Source organism: Dasypus novemcinctus, chromosome 10, assembly GCF_030445035.2.
Source record: "Dasypus novemcinctus isolate mDasNov1 chromosome 10, mDasNov1.1.hap2, whole genome shotgun sequence".
NCBI lineage: Eukaryota > Metazoa > Chordata > Mammalia > Cingulata > Dasypodidae > Dasypus > Dasypus novemcinctus.
In genome coordinates, this window is record NC_080682.1 from 29,554,090 (window position 1) to 29,568,671 (window position 14,582).

The following is a 14,582-nucleotide window of genomic DNA, read 5'->3' on the forward strand; positions in this document are numbered from 1 at the left end:
CATAAAACTTTGTTTTTGACGTTTTGACTCTCATCACTATAATAGGTGTTGACCTGTATGTACGTGGCAAGGCAATTTCCTTTATTTCTTCCTCAGTGTCTACATCCTTTCTTTTTGGGGGGATCTAAAGCCATTTTGCTGAAATGAGCTTTGTTACAGATATGAGAACTGAAATGTGAATGGTTATGTGATAGTCTGAATTAATTAAAACTTTATTTCCTATCCTAAAGTCATGTTGTTATAGGTTAGAGAGAATTTACCGAATCATGATATATGGATTAGATTTTTCATTAATTCCTGTTTAAAGCAGGGGTTCTAGGACCTTGATCTTCTTCTACCTCTACCTTTAAGGCCATTTTCCTTCTTTCCCACCTTTCTCTAACTAAAATTCTTAGATTCTCAGAAGGGATGATCAATGTAAACTTTTCAAAAGTACATGTTCAGCTGTTTAAGTAAATATGTGAGCTGTTCCTCTCTTCCTTCAGCAGCTCTATATTCTCATAATAAATATTTGTGATATTCTTATTACCCTCATGACTAATCTCACAGGCCTTGGTATTTGGACACATCTGAATTTGAACTGAAGCTGTGAAGTCATGACTTTAGAAAATTACTTTCAACCTCAATTTTCTCATCCAAAATAGGGTGTAATAAGGACAACGTACCTCCTAAAAACACAATTTATCATAAGACCTTGGAGTCAGACCTAGGATTCTAATCCTGTTTCCACTATATCCCAGGTTTCAAAGCCTCGTGCCTTCATCCCTCATTTGTAAAATAAACATAATAATGATAGTGTCTAGAGCAAAAGTTTGTTAGTTTTATTGTACAATGAAATAAGTTGTATGTAAATTATTTACCTATTCCTGTGTAAGTAATAAGTACTGCATAAATATTAGCCATTATTAATACAACCTTGCTTCATAACACTTGTCATAGGCTAATACCAAGGGGTAGCAGTAGAAAAATTGAAATTATTCTTTGCTATTTACCTGCTTCTTGCAGTTTCTATAAAGAGTGTCTATACAGATGGATACATAGATAGATAAGTAGGTAAGTATATAGGTAGGTAAAAAGATCACACATAGATAGATGACATATTTTCCTCAGTTAATCCACTCAGGAACCCTGTGAGATTTTAATATTACAGGTAAAATAATTTTTTACTGTATTGGTGATGGTCACACAGCCAATATGTGGTCAAGGTGGAATCGTTAACAAATCTAAGTCTAGAGCAAAAGAATTATCTTTTCTAAATACCTCATGTAGCAGTTTGATATTGTTTATGACTTCCAAAAATATATTTTGGTTTATGTTTGTAAACTTATCTATCACTTCAGGCATATTAGATTTCGTTGGATTCAGAGATTTCACATTTACTTGATTAGATAATGATTAAGGCTTTGATTGGGCCACTTGAGTAGGATGTTGCATCCCTGCCTACTTGGTAGGTGGGGACTCACAGAGAAACTGCACAGCAGAGAAGGGAGGTTGGAGTTTTGATCCTGGAGCCCAGGAAGTAAGCAGACAGAGGCCCTGGGAAGAGAGACAAGCTGTTCACCTGACAGATCACAGCTGACCTTGTGGAGAAAACAGAGCAGCTCAACCCGGAGAGAAGCAAGTCCTGGGAGGGAGAGGAGACTTATCCCAGCCTGAAGCTAATCATGGGAGAAGCTGGGACCATGGAGCCTGAAGAGGAAGAGGAAGAGGAAGGTTGAATGTTGGCAGCCAGTAGCAATAGACTTTGGTGAAGGAAGTTACTGTCTACAGCCTAGTAACTGTAAGCTCCTACCCCAAATAAATACCCTTTATAAAAACAAACCAATTTCTGGTATTTTGCGTTAGCACCTGTTTGGCTGATTAATACACCTGCTTATTTTGAAAACAAGAAAAATAAGAGTAAATTAACTGCTGTCTTTCTTTTACTGCATGTCATTAATACTCTCTCAGGCAAAAACATAGAACAGCATTTTAAAATGTGATTAACCCTTCTATTTCTCAATAGATTTCAAAGCACTCATGTCTTAAAGTGGTTTTAATAAGCATATTAGAAAAATAGAGTTCTTTGCACTGTCATTGTCATAGTATTTATTATATAAATAAGACAATGACCCCAAAATATTTTTAATTCCATCACTGGATCATTTTGGCAACACTAATATAACCCACTGGATGTGTTGTTTCACCTATTTCCTAGTCATTTTTTTAACAAATCAATTTTATTGTTGTATATTAATAAAGCACATATCCATCCAAAGTGTACATTCAGTTGTATTCAGTATAATCACATATTTGTGCTCTCATCACTTCAATCACTTCAATCCATCCAAAGTATAGAGTCAATGGTATTCAGTATAATCACATATTTGTGCACTCATCAGTTCAATCATCACTTTCATTATTCCAATAACATTAATAAGAAACATAAAAATAAACAAAGAAATAAAACAACACCTCCCAGTCTCTCTATGCTCTCTATGCTTCCCCTGCAGTCCATTGCTGCTATTAGATTTCCTCCTCTCTAGTATATTTGTAAAAAGTCTTATATATTCAATACCACCCATATTCATGTTTTACATGTTTTACCATCATATACAATACTTTGTTACAGCTTTTAGCTTTCTTTCTAGCATATCATGTGTTTGTAAATAGCCCTGCAATTGTATGGGTATGACGGTAGTTGAAAGGGAAAGTCTAAATTCATGTATATTTCCTAGTCATTTTTAAAAGTCACATTCAAAATCTGTGTACTTCAAAGTCAAGTTCAAGTTCCTTCTAGTTCCAGAAATATTTTAAGACCCCAGAATCAGTGTTCAACTGAATTTCAGAATCAATACCATGAATTATACTAGCATAAAAATAGATGGCAACTGTTTTTGTCTGCTAATTATATTTCTCAGTGAGGACATAATACAGAGTAATTCTAATTAATTAGAAGTCAATATACAACTAATTATTTACCTATTTTACTCATTCATCAACTAATATTCTTTGAGTGTTATTGTAATAGCTGCAAAAATACAGGAACAAGTGTTTAACTAATTTTATGTTTGGTTTAGTAACTTGACAAGATTTAAGGCATTACCTTAGTATTTTTTCTTGTCAAAACAAAAGTGTGCTCAAAACTATGTTTAGTGATATTTGCTTTCATTTCACTTATATTACATTTACTTACAATTCACTGGTGCATGCTTCATTACACCTCTCTATCTACTATGATAAGAGTTATGTTTAGGTAGTGTCTATTAATTCCTTGACAGTAAAAAATAGATGGTTCCATAGTTCTTTCATCCCATGGCACACTCCAGAAGTCAATTTGCTTAAGGATTTACTTTTTCTTTCCTTTATGCAGTCCTCAGCCCATTCATTAATTCAGTAATTTGTTTATTCTTCTGTACTAGTTATTTTGTAACATTTGGTGGGACAAAGGGAAGAAAAATTACACACAATATCTGAGCATATGGAACTGACTATCCGATGGAATAAGTCATCCTTATTCACACAAATAAGATAAAAATTGCCATTATGAACTCTGAGAAATACTAAATCCTGAACTATATATTTCATTTTATATTTGAAGGACAGTTTGAGTCTGATTTCTTTATTTGATTGCTTGTTTGATGAAAAAGTAAAAGAACCTCTCAATTATGTCTAATTATTTTTCTCTTTTCATCAATATGGCATTTAGGAGGTTAAGTTCTCATAAAAGGAAATCAAGAAAAACCCAAAGTATGGAATGGAAAGATGTAAACTACGCATTGGTGACTGAGTTTATTCTCTGAGTTTTCCAACTTGTCCTGAGTTGTAGATTATTCTATTCCTTATGTTCCTGATATTGTATGGTATGATTTTCACAGGGAACATTGGCATCATGATGTTAATTAGAATAAATCTCTGGCTTCAAATCCCCATGTATTTTTTCCTTAGCAACCTGTCATTTGTAGACCTCTGTTATTCTTCAGTCATTATTCCTAAAATGCTGGTCAATTTCCGCTCAGAGTATAAATCTATTTCCTGTTATGGCTATGCCCTGCAGTTTTATTTTTCCTGTACTTTTGCAGATACAATCCTTTATTTTGGCTATCATGGCCTATGACCGCTGTGTTACCATCTGTAACCCTTTGTTGTATACAGTTTTGATGCACCTAAGCATGTGTTCCTGGCTGATTGTTTTATCCTACACTGGTGGCACTATGAGTTCCCTGGTTCACACATCCTTTGCCTTTATTTAAAAATTCATGCTGTGAACTAAAATGATGAGAGGTGGGAATATTAGGAAAGTAATATTAAAAAATCAAATAACAAATATGCTTAAGTGTATGTCAATCTTATGTTGATAACCTTCCAAACCATATCAACACCAGTGTTTTTGGAAACTTTTTCTAAGTGGCATCTTGAAGAATATAGGTTAATCACATGGTGAAATATTTCTTTTTTCCTTTATCTTGTATTTTTATACACAAAAATATTACTGAAAGTGTGGAACATCCCTCTCTACATCCTATAAGAATAATAAGTTACTAAATGTATCACATGGTTTGATCTGTGTCCCCATGGGGAGATTAACCCACCTGCCATGATGGAACTCCAAATGGGGAATGTGCATTTGAAGACCGATATTGAAGTATGTGTATCATTGCCAAATATATATTAGTGACTGATATGTTTTTAAGATTTATAATTATTATTTTATGATAATAAATATTTACAAGCAGTGTCCTGGAAATATCAAAACTTTATGATATTTTTAAATCTATGCACTCTTCTGTGAAAGCCAAAACCATTTTTATGCCAGTCATCAATTCCCCTAGGAGGTTTTATTTGGTATTCCTGACCAACAGTACTTCTCCTGAGATTTTGTTTTGCTTAAATTGGGAGGAGAACACCTTCACTCACAACTGCACAAGCATACCACACCCTGTAGTATTAGGTTAAGTATCAGATTTCCTTAGCTACAGTTATAGGGGATAATAATTGCACAGAGCAAGATGAGATGCTATCTATCTCAACAAAGCTTTTCATGGCCTATTTCTTAAATATATGCAAGTATCTACTAGTGGTAATAACTGCACCAAATAGCATGAAGATGAATATGAAAGTTACATTTTTGCTATACCACTGTTTTTTGATACTAAAGAATTAAGTCACCAATGACTCCACCAGTGGAAATATAAAATGTTTCCAACTGAAGGATTGACTAATAATAGAAAGTATTCTTTTTGAGCTCCCCCCCCCCCCAGGTGATTTCAACATACAGCCCAATCAGAGAAGCACTTACACAGATGAAACCTTGTCTCAGCTATGCCTGCTTCTTAACGACTCTGAAAGCCACTAACATCTGCTGGGCTTCCTTCCCTCCTGGTCTGCACTTTCTCTTCCACAAGTAGCAAGCACTGTGTATTTCAATGCCCTGAAGATGTAGAAGGCTACTAAATTTCAAGCCTTTATGGGATTTAGCAAGGGCTGAATTTGTATTTCGGGCCCAGCATAGCTAGGTTTTTCTGAAGCCACCCATTTACCTATAATTTGACAAAGACCTCCTCCTGTCATAGTTGGTGAAAACCTGAACTCCTGCTGAAACCCATTAAATTCTCATTCAGTTACAGAAGTAGAGTCATGATAAATATTATGGGAATAGAAAAGTTAATTCCAAATCTTTTTCAAATAGGAAAAGCAAATTCCTATTTTAACTAATTCTAACTTGGAACCCTTGGAAAAAGATTTTGGAAGTGAGGCCGCCAGCCATAATCAAGTTAACAGCAAGATCCTGAACAATGCACTCCTCAACTTGCCATGCATACACAGCTCTTTGAACCATATTTAACTTTAAATAAATAAAGACAATAGCAATAGTATGCTTGCTCTTAACATAAGCACACAAACCACTGAAAAAAATTAGCTTTCTCTCCAAATACACAAGTCTCATGTCATTTTATCCCTCTGGGATGATTTAGGATTCTTGTAATTCACACACTACTCTAGATGTCCTAAGACTTTTAAAAAAAAAAAAGAAAAAATATTTACGTGGCAGGGGATTAAGAAGGTGGTTTTCTAGGGCGAGGTTTATCCACTGCGCGCCGGGAGTGCTGACCCCTGTGATTCCCCCAAATGCAGGAAACTCGACTGCATAATTTGTGGTAGTGGGAGACTGCGTTTGTGCTCTTCCATGAAAGAAAAAAAAAATGTACACCTGCCCTATGATCCAACTATTTTATTCTTCTCAAGAGAAAATACATAATAAGGCCATGAAAATATTTGTATATGAATATTTATAGGAGTTTTATTTGAAATAGCTAAAAAGTTGGTAACAATTCAGATATATAATAGATGAATGGCTACACATGTTTTGGTATATCCATATAATGGAATAATACTCATCAACAAAAAGGAATATGCTATGAAACAATGATTATTACAGGAATTAAACATATCTGCAAAACCTAATTACAGGAATACCTTACTTTTGTGTCACTAAACACCAAAGAAATAATGTGAATGGTGATAACTTTTTAATAGTTAAAGAGTTTAAATAGTCATTATTATTCTAAAAGTAATCAACATAGGTGTAAGATCACTGCATTGTTTTCCATTTCAAAGGACTATAAATAGAATCCATGTAATTTTGCAAATCATACCTGTGCTCACTATTAGTGCAATTTAAGAACATGATTTCAGTGAGTTATTTCTGAATTTTCTATTCCTTCATTCATTGATTTTGGGATTAATCCACAATATATTTTTTAAAGATTTTATTTTATTTCTTTCTTTCCCCTTTCCCTCCTCCCCAGTTGTCTGTTGTCTGTTGCGTGTTCTTCTTTTTGCCTGCTTCTGTTGTTTTCAGCAGCTCCGGAATCTGTGTTTCTTTTTGTTGAGTCATCTTTCTGCATAAGCTCTCTGTGTGAGTGATGCCATTCCTGAGCAGGCTGCACTTTCTTTCGTGCTTGGCGGCTCTCCTTACGGGTGCACTCCTTGCGTGTGGGGCTCCCCTACGTGGGGGATAACCCTGCGTGGCAGGGCACTCCTTGTGCGCATCAGCATTGTACATGGGCCAGCTCCACAAGAGTCAAGGAGGCCTGGGGTTTGAACGGCGGACCTCCCATTTAGTAGGTGGATGCCCTATCCACTGGGCCAAGTCTGCCGCCTCCACAATATTTTAGTACTGAAAGTTTTCTTAAGACTTATTTAGACCAATTATTTCCAGGAAGAAAACTAAACAATGGAGAATTTGGATGGTTTTCCAGTGACTCAAAGACTGAGAGCTGGGTAGTCAAATAACTGAGTCTAGAATCAGACTTCCTTTCTTTCCACAGAATCTATTTGAAGAATGTCAAGGAATTATTCAATGAATTTGAAGTTATTTATTAATATATTGTACCAGAATCTTCTCTTCCAGCTCTCTTTATGCCAAGTATCCACTGTTAAGTCATCACCACAATCAAGATAATGAATATGTCTGCCATATCCCAAAACTTTTTGCCCTTTGTCACTTCCTCTTTATACCCCACCAAGAGTAATCACCATTCTATATTCTATCACTTGCATTTTATATAAATGGAATCACAATATGTATTCTTACATGGATAGATTCTTTCATTCACCAAATTATTGTGATATTTAATTTGTTTTGTGTTTCATAGCATATTTGTTTTTGTTGATGAGTATTATTCCATTATATGGATATACCAAAACATGTGTAGCCATTCATCTATTATATATTTGAATTGTTACCAACTTTTTAGCTATTTCAAATAAAACTCCTATAAATATTCATATACAAATATTTTCATGGCCTTATTATGTATTTTCTCTTGAGAAGAATAAAATAGTTGGATCATAGGGCAGGTGTACATTTTTTTTTCTTTCATGGAAGAGCACAAACGCAGTCTCCCACTACCACAAATTATGCAGTCGAGTTTCCTGCATTTGGGGAAATCACAGGGGTCAGCACTCCCGGCGCGCAGTGGATAAACCTCGCCCTAGAAAACCACCTTCTTAATCCCCTGCCACGTAAATATTTTTTCTCTCTTTTTTTTTTTTCAGGTGTACGTTTAACTAAGAAACTGCCTGTTTTTCAAATTGATTGTGGCAGTTCATGTTCACATCAGCAGAGTATGAAAGATATGAATGTCCATAGAAGCATTAATTATAACAGTGAAAAAGTATAAATTGACCAAATATCCATTAACTGATGAGTGAATAATGAAATTTGGTGTGCCCATACAATGGAATATTATTTGATCATGTAAAATAATGAAATACAGGAACATGCGACAGCATAGATGAAGCTTGAAAACATTATGGCAAGTGAAAGAAGTCTGACACAGAAGGCCACATATTATAAGAGTCCTTTATATTAAATGTCCAGAAAAGGTAAATAAATAGAATAGGGAAGATTAGTTGTTGTTAGGGACTTGATGTCGGAGGATATATTTATTTATCTACCTATGTACAGATGTATATATATTACTAGATTAAAAAGTAAAAGAAAAAGCAGGACTGTACAATACAATGTACCCTATTATAAACAATGGTCTATGTTAATAGAACAATTTAAAAAATGTTCTTTCATGAATTATAACAAATGTACCTCATTAATGCAAGGTGTTAATAATAGGGTGGTATATGATTACTCTGTATTTTATATATTTTATCCATGATAACTACAACTTGTCTAGCAAAAATAAATATTAATGAAAAAAATCAATTGCAGATGCCTTCCTGATTTTGATGAACTTGTTGACAAGAGTGAAGAATTTAAAGCTCAGTGGGGGAGAGTGGAAAAGGGGGAGGATGTTGGATATATAGGAATCCCCTATATTTTCCAAATGACTTTTCTGTAACCTAAATCTTCTTTAAAGATAAAATGAAAAAAAAATAAGACACTGAGGGAGCATACAGAAGAAATTGTCGCTGTGCACACAAGATAACAGATCTTTAGGGATGACAGACACAACATATGAATTTTTAAAATCTTATCTCAATATTTGTTTCTGTTCCTGTTGCATTTTGATATTTTTTAAATTGTTATTATTTTCTTAATTTTATTTGCTTATTTTTTGCTTCATTTTTTAAGACATTTTGGGCACAAGAGGGTCACAACTGTGATAGGAGCATACTATTGGTACAGGGTGTCAAAATGGGGGGATTTGTGGGGAGGGGTGCAACTTGGGCAAGCTTCTAAGACACATGAATGCATTCAGGTATTCATGGGGCACCATCTCAGTGGGTGGAGACCCCATAATAACTGAAAGAATATTGAATTCCCATTCTGAGGAGTTCTCCTACATTCTATAATAGAATGTCAAGAATCCTCTGAGTACATGGGCAGTGCCTCATGAAAGAAGACATACCATTTTACCAGGTCTTTGATATTGATGATTGTACATCTGAACCTCTTCATAAAATTGAAACAATTGAAACTTAGTTTAGTATTTTATTGCCAGGAGTTACCTATTGAAAGCCTCCTTGTTGCTCAAAAATGGTCTTTCTCTAAGCAAATCTCAGCATATAAATGCACCACCTTTCCCCTGGCATGGGGCACGACTCATGGGAATAAGCCTCCCTGGCACTGAGGGATTATTACCAAAGTCAATTAGCAGTGCACCTGTAAAGAGACCTTGACCAAAAGGGGAAAACACTAAATAAAAATGATTTTTTTATAGCTAAGGGATTTCAGTAAGTCAGGAGGTCATTCCACAGGTTATACATATGTACATATCAGCAGGATCTCATTGACTGACACAGTAAATGGTGCCTCAAACAGCAGTACTCCTGAGGGTTCTAGAGACATCTAGACACCACAAAAAGGGCAGACAAGCTCAGTAACTAGGCATCCTGTCAATGGGCCTTACTTTGGAATTTATGCTGCCTAGTGTAACAGAGTTAGACTCATTTATAGTTTCCCTACACATGGCTCTTCTGCCCCTTTTATTTGAACCTAAAATTAGCTCTATACTTGCTAAATATATGTCCCAGAGATTTAAATCTTGGTCTGTTTGGTTGAGCCCTGAATCTCAGCAGAGTTGTAACATCTACTCTCCAGGTCTTTGGATTCACCCAGTTCAACTAACAAGGAGATGATGGACAATGTCCATCCTAAGGAACAGAGTGTCTGCAACTCCAAGCAAGATAGTTCCATCCATCTGATCCATGAATTCTAAGCCTCCTCTCAGTTAGAAACAGAGTGGGTATTACCATCCCAAAATCCTCAAGATTGGGGAATGAACAAAGGACAAAGTAGACATTATTATTTTATTATATACTTTTTATTGTTCTAGAAATGGAAGTACCTTTATGTCTGATAAAAAGGGAGTGGCCACTAGAGGTTCTCAGGGGAGGGAGAAGAAGAATACATGAAACATGGGGGCACTTTCGGAATATTGGAATTGTCCTACCTGACATTGCAATGACAGATATAGGCCATTATAAATTTTGTCATAACCTATAAAATTGTGCAGGGCAGAATGTAAAGTGTAAGGTAAACTCTAGTCCATGGTTAGTAGCAATGCTTCAAAATGTGTTTATCTGTGGGTGGCGAACTTGGCCCAGTGGTTAGGGCGTCCATCTACCACATGGGAGGTCCATGGTTCAAATCCCGGGCCTCCTTGTCCCATGTGGAGCTGGCCCATGCACAGTGCTGATGCACACAAGGAGTGCCCTGCCACACCGGGGTGTCCCCCGTGTAGCAGAGCCCCATGCGCAAGGAGTGCACCCCGTAAGGAGAGCTGCCCAGCGCGAAAGAAAGTGCAGCCTGCCCAGGAATGGTGCCGCACACATGGAGAGCTGACACAACAAGATGATGCAACAAAAAGAAAAAGAAAAAGAAAATAAAGAAACACAGATTTCCCGTGCCACTGACAACAACAGAAGCGGACAAAGAAGATGCAGCAATTAGGCACAGAGAACAGACAACCGGGCCGGGGTGGCGGGGGGAATGGGAAAGAAATTTTTTTTTAAAAATGTGTTTATCAATTGTAACAAATGTATCATACTAGTGAAAGATGTTGTTAATGTGGGAAAGTGTGGGAGGGAGCAGGAGTTGGGCATATGGGAATCCACTATATATTTTATGTAACATTTATGTTTTCTAAATCTACTTTTAAAATTAAAAAACTAAGTCTCAATAGTTGTGAAAATTATTGAAGTATTCACAGGGGAAAATACAGAACTTAATGTAATTAATCTCATGAGTGTATAACACAGAAATGTAAAGACAGATGCTTCAGAGATTTAAGTCCCAAATGTTACTAGGTAAAACAAATGCTGTTTCCTTTTTGTTCAACTACGAGAGGCAATGGCAGAAAGACTTGCATTATTCAGGTAGGTTTCTGAAGAAGTCTCCAAATTTAAATAATAGGAAGAAAAGAAACCTATTTTTGGAAAAATATATAAGGATTTGTAAGTGAATCATTTTATACCTGCTTTTTTGGGTATAAAGTAATAAACTGTGCAAACTATTGGCCAAAAAACTATTTTCATCTCAAAGCTGACGGAATCTAATTGATATCTTTACTATCCACACACACACAAAAAATGTATTTAAAGTTTATTTAATTTAGGTTCATTAGAAAACTTTACTCCTTTTATCATTGTGAAAATGTGTAAATGATTTTCAGATTTTATTTTTAGCTTCATTTCAAAAATATTTGAGATGCATATTATAAATATCAATTTGTACAAATTCTACTCCATGTTGATCACATGCCACATTTACTTAAGCTTAAAATTAAAATAAATCAGACCATCATCCACATTTCAAATCTCATATATCAACAGAGATATTATAGACACATACACAATTACATTAAACATACACAAATAAATACAGTTGCACAAGAAACAGAACTCTATGTAGCTAGAAACATTAGTTAGCTTGTTTCTCATATCAGTTTTTAATAGAAAAATTAATTTGAAATATAAAAGGATGCAAATGTATGTGTATAAATTTTACTTCCATTTTTTTTCAGCGCTTTTTTTCACTTGTCAAGAGACTTGTCCATGGCACCAGAACACTTCTACAAATAGGTAATGAATGTTGTAGCTTAGCAGTAATAACTTTGTAGAGAAAAACTCAATAAAACATATTTCATATCAGTAACTAGTAAAGATAACATAGACCAAGAACAGTTACAAAATGAATTTCTTTATTTTTTACTCAGTGATAGGCTCATTATTTCTCTAGGTAACAGGTAATTTAAACTAATCATGATTTTGGAAGAAATACAATAATTGTGATCTTTTTGTCCATGTACATATTTTCAATCATATCAGATCATTGGTCTTGTACCTTGGAGCTTTGTCTCACTATTATGAGTGTTTCTACCACAATATTTTGATGATGGAATGGGATTTCAAGTAATCCAATTAAATTCCCTGAAATAAAGAAATGAAGGCCAAGAGAAATTAAAATAGTGAGGAACTTATAAATTTCATGAGTGGAATCTAGATAGAGATCATAGTTTCTCATTTCTGATCAGATAATTTTCATTTTTGTCAAATAGGTAAGAACGTTTTCTAAGTGACTGAAACATGCCTGTTAATATTATGAGGAGAGAGAAGAAATTTTATAGAAACCATCACTTTCTGCTTTACAGATAATAGTTTGTGGATGTCCAGAGTGCTAAACATCAATTGACAAATTTCTTGATTATTTTTGTAAGTTTAGCACAAGAACAAAGAAGAATGGACAGGGGAAATTGTTCTTCCTTAACTGAATTCCTTTTCATAGGAATAGCTTCTAACTCTGAGGTGAAAGTGACCCTCTTTATCATACTTCTAGCTGTTTACCTCATTAATATTTTGGCAAATCTTGGAATGATCATTTTAATTAGATTAGATTCCCAGCTTCACACACCAATGTACTTTTTCCTCAGCCACCTCTCCTTCTGTGACCTCTGCTATTCCACAGCAATTGGACCCAAGATGCTGATGGACTTCTTTGGTAAAAATAAATCAATTCCTTTTTTTGCTTGTGCTCTGCAATTCTTCATCTTCTGTATCTTTGCAGATTCGGAGTGTCTCCTGCTGGCAGTGATGGCCTTTGATAGGTACGAGGCCATTAGTAACCCCTTGCTCTATACAGTCAACATGTCCAGCAGGGTGTGCTCCATGCTCATGGCTGGGGTGTACCTGGTAGGAATAGCAGACGCTCTGACACATACAATATTAACATTCCGCTTATGTTTCTGTGGGTCAAATGAGATTAATCATTTCTTTTGTGATTTACCTCCTCTTTACCTCCTTTCATGCTCTGATATACAGGTCAATGAACTGGCATTATTCACCATTTTTGGCTTCATTGAACTGACTACCATTTCAGGAGTTATAGTGTCTTACTGTTATATTATTCTATCAGTGTTAAAGATCCACTCTATTGAGGGGAGATTGAAAGCTTTCTCCACCTGTACATCCCACTTGACTGCTGTCGCAATTTTCCAGGGAACTGTGATCTTCATGTATTTCCGGCCCAGTTCTTCCTACTCCTTAGATCAAGACAAAATAACCTCGATGTTTTATACCCTTGTGATTCCCATGTTAAACCCCCTGATTTATAGCCTACGGAACAAAGATGTGAAAGAGGCTTTGGAAAGACTGAAAAATAAAAGGTGGTTTTAAGTATTTATATTATATAAATGTATATGCATGTATATATGTGTGTGAATTTTGGTTGTTGTTTTCATAAAATTCTATGATAATGCATGAGAGAAAAGTTGCCTCAAATACTAATTTATAAAGAATTATTCACTAAATTACTATCCATACCAAATTTTTGCATTTCCCTAAACAATCATATTTCATTGTATGCCCTGAATTTCTAATTCCTTCTTTGTGTGAAACTTGCCTGACACTTCTTGTTATGTCAATTTTATATTTGTTCAGATTTCATTTGTGTACTATTTCCATTGTTTTAAAATATATTGTATTACTGTCTTTTGTACATTTAGATGTATAGTATTTCATGGTGAATATGGTAGTTCTTATACTAATGAATAATCTAATGCAAAAACAAACATTAGTTAAGCATTGAAAAATTCATTTAAACTGCAAATAATCACACAATAAAAAAGACCAATAAAAAGCCAAAAAATAGTGTCTGACTTGGTAGACAGAGTAGGAAAGTTTCCCTGAACAGATAAATTGTGTCATAGGCCTTAGGCAGAGAGACTAGCAATTAGGGAGGGTCCAAGGAGGAGGACAACAATTTGCCTTTAAAGAAGTGATAAACCCAACAGGCTTAGGCTATAAAGAACAAAGGGAAGGACCTGAGGAAAGTACATCCCTGACTGATAATTCTTAATTCCTTCATAACTTCCTCCAGAAAAGCTTTTCTTCTATTCTCTTTTACCCACCCATATTAAATGCTCTTATTTTTGTATTCAGAAGCAAATTTCTCCTCAAGGAATTTTCATAATATTATTCTGTATATTAAATCATTTTCTCCAACATGGGACTGTGAAAGCATTTTGTGTTTAATAACTGATTTTTTCATTTCTGTTGTCTGAAGAATCTGCCTCATGTCTTGAGCACAAAATGGGAAATAAAGCCACCGATAAGTAACAAGATAAAAACAATATTATCAATAT

General features: G+C 35.0%; 1 protein-coding gene and 2 pseudogenes across 1 annotated transcript; 2 read left to right on the forward strand and 1 right to left on the reverse strand.

Moving 5' to 3' along the window:
• The first annotated feature begins 6,016 nt into the window (after positions 1 to 6,016).
• Positions 6,017 to 6,169, forward strand: LOC111766101 (U1 spliceosomal RNA; annotated as a pseudogene).
• A 1,693-nt stretch (positions 6,170 to 7,862) lies between these two features.
• On the reverse strand, positions 7,863 to 8,015 carry LOC111766100 (U1 spliceosomal RNA; annotated as a pseudogene).
• A 4,666-nt stretch (positions 8,016 to 12,681) lies between these two features.
• LOC101414567 (olfactory receptor 5W2-like) lies at positions 12,682 to 13,614 on the forward strand. Its single transcript, XM_012528305.4, has one exon. The coding sequence runs from the start codon at positions 12,682 to 12,684 to the stop codon at positions 13,612 to 13,614; it is 933 nt and encodes a 310-aa protein (XP_012383759.2).
• The last annotated feature ends 968 nt before the right edge of the window (positions 13,615 to 14,582 follow it).

Bases quoted from the DNA above. Each gene is read 5' to 3' on its own strand.
- LOC101414567 (XM_012528305.4), top strand. From the start codon at position 12,682: ATGGACAGGGGAAATTGTTCTTCCTTAACTGAATTCCTTTTCATAGGA.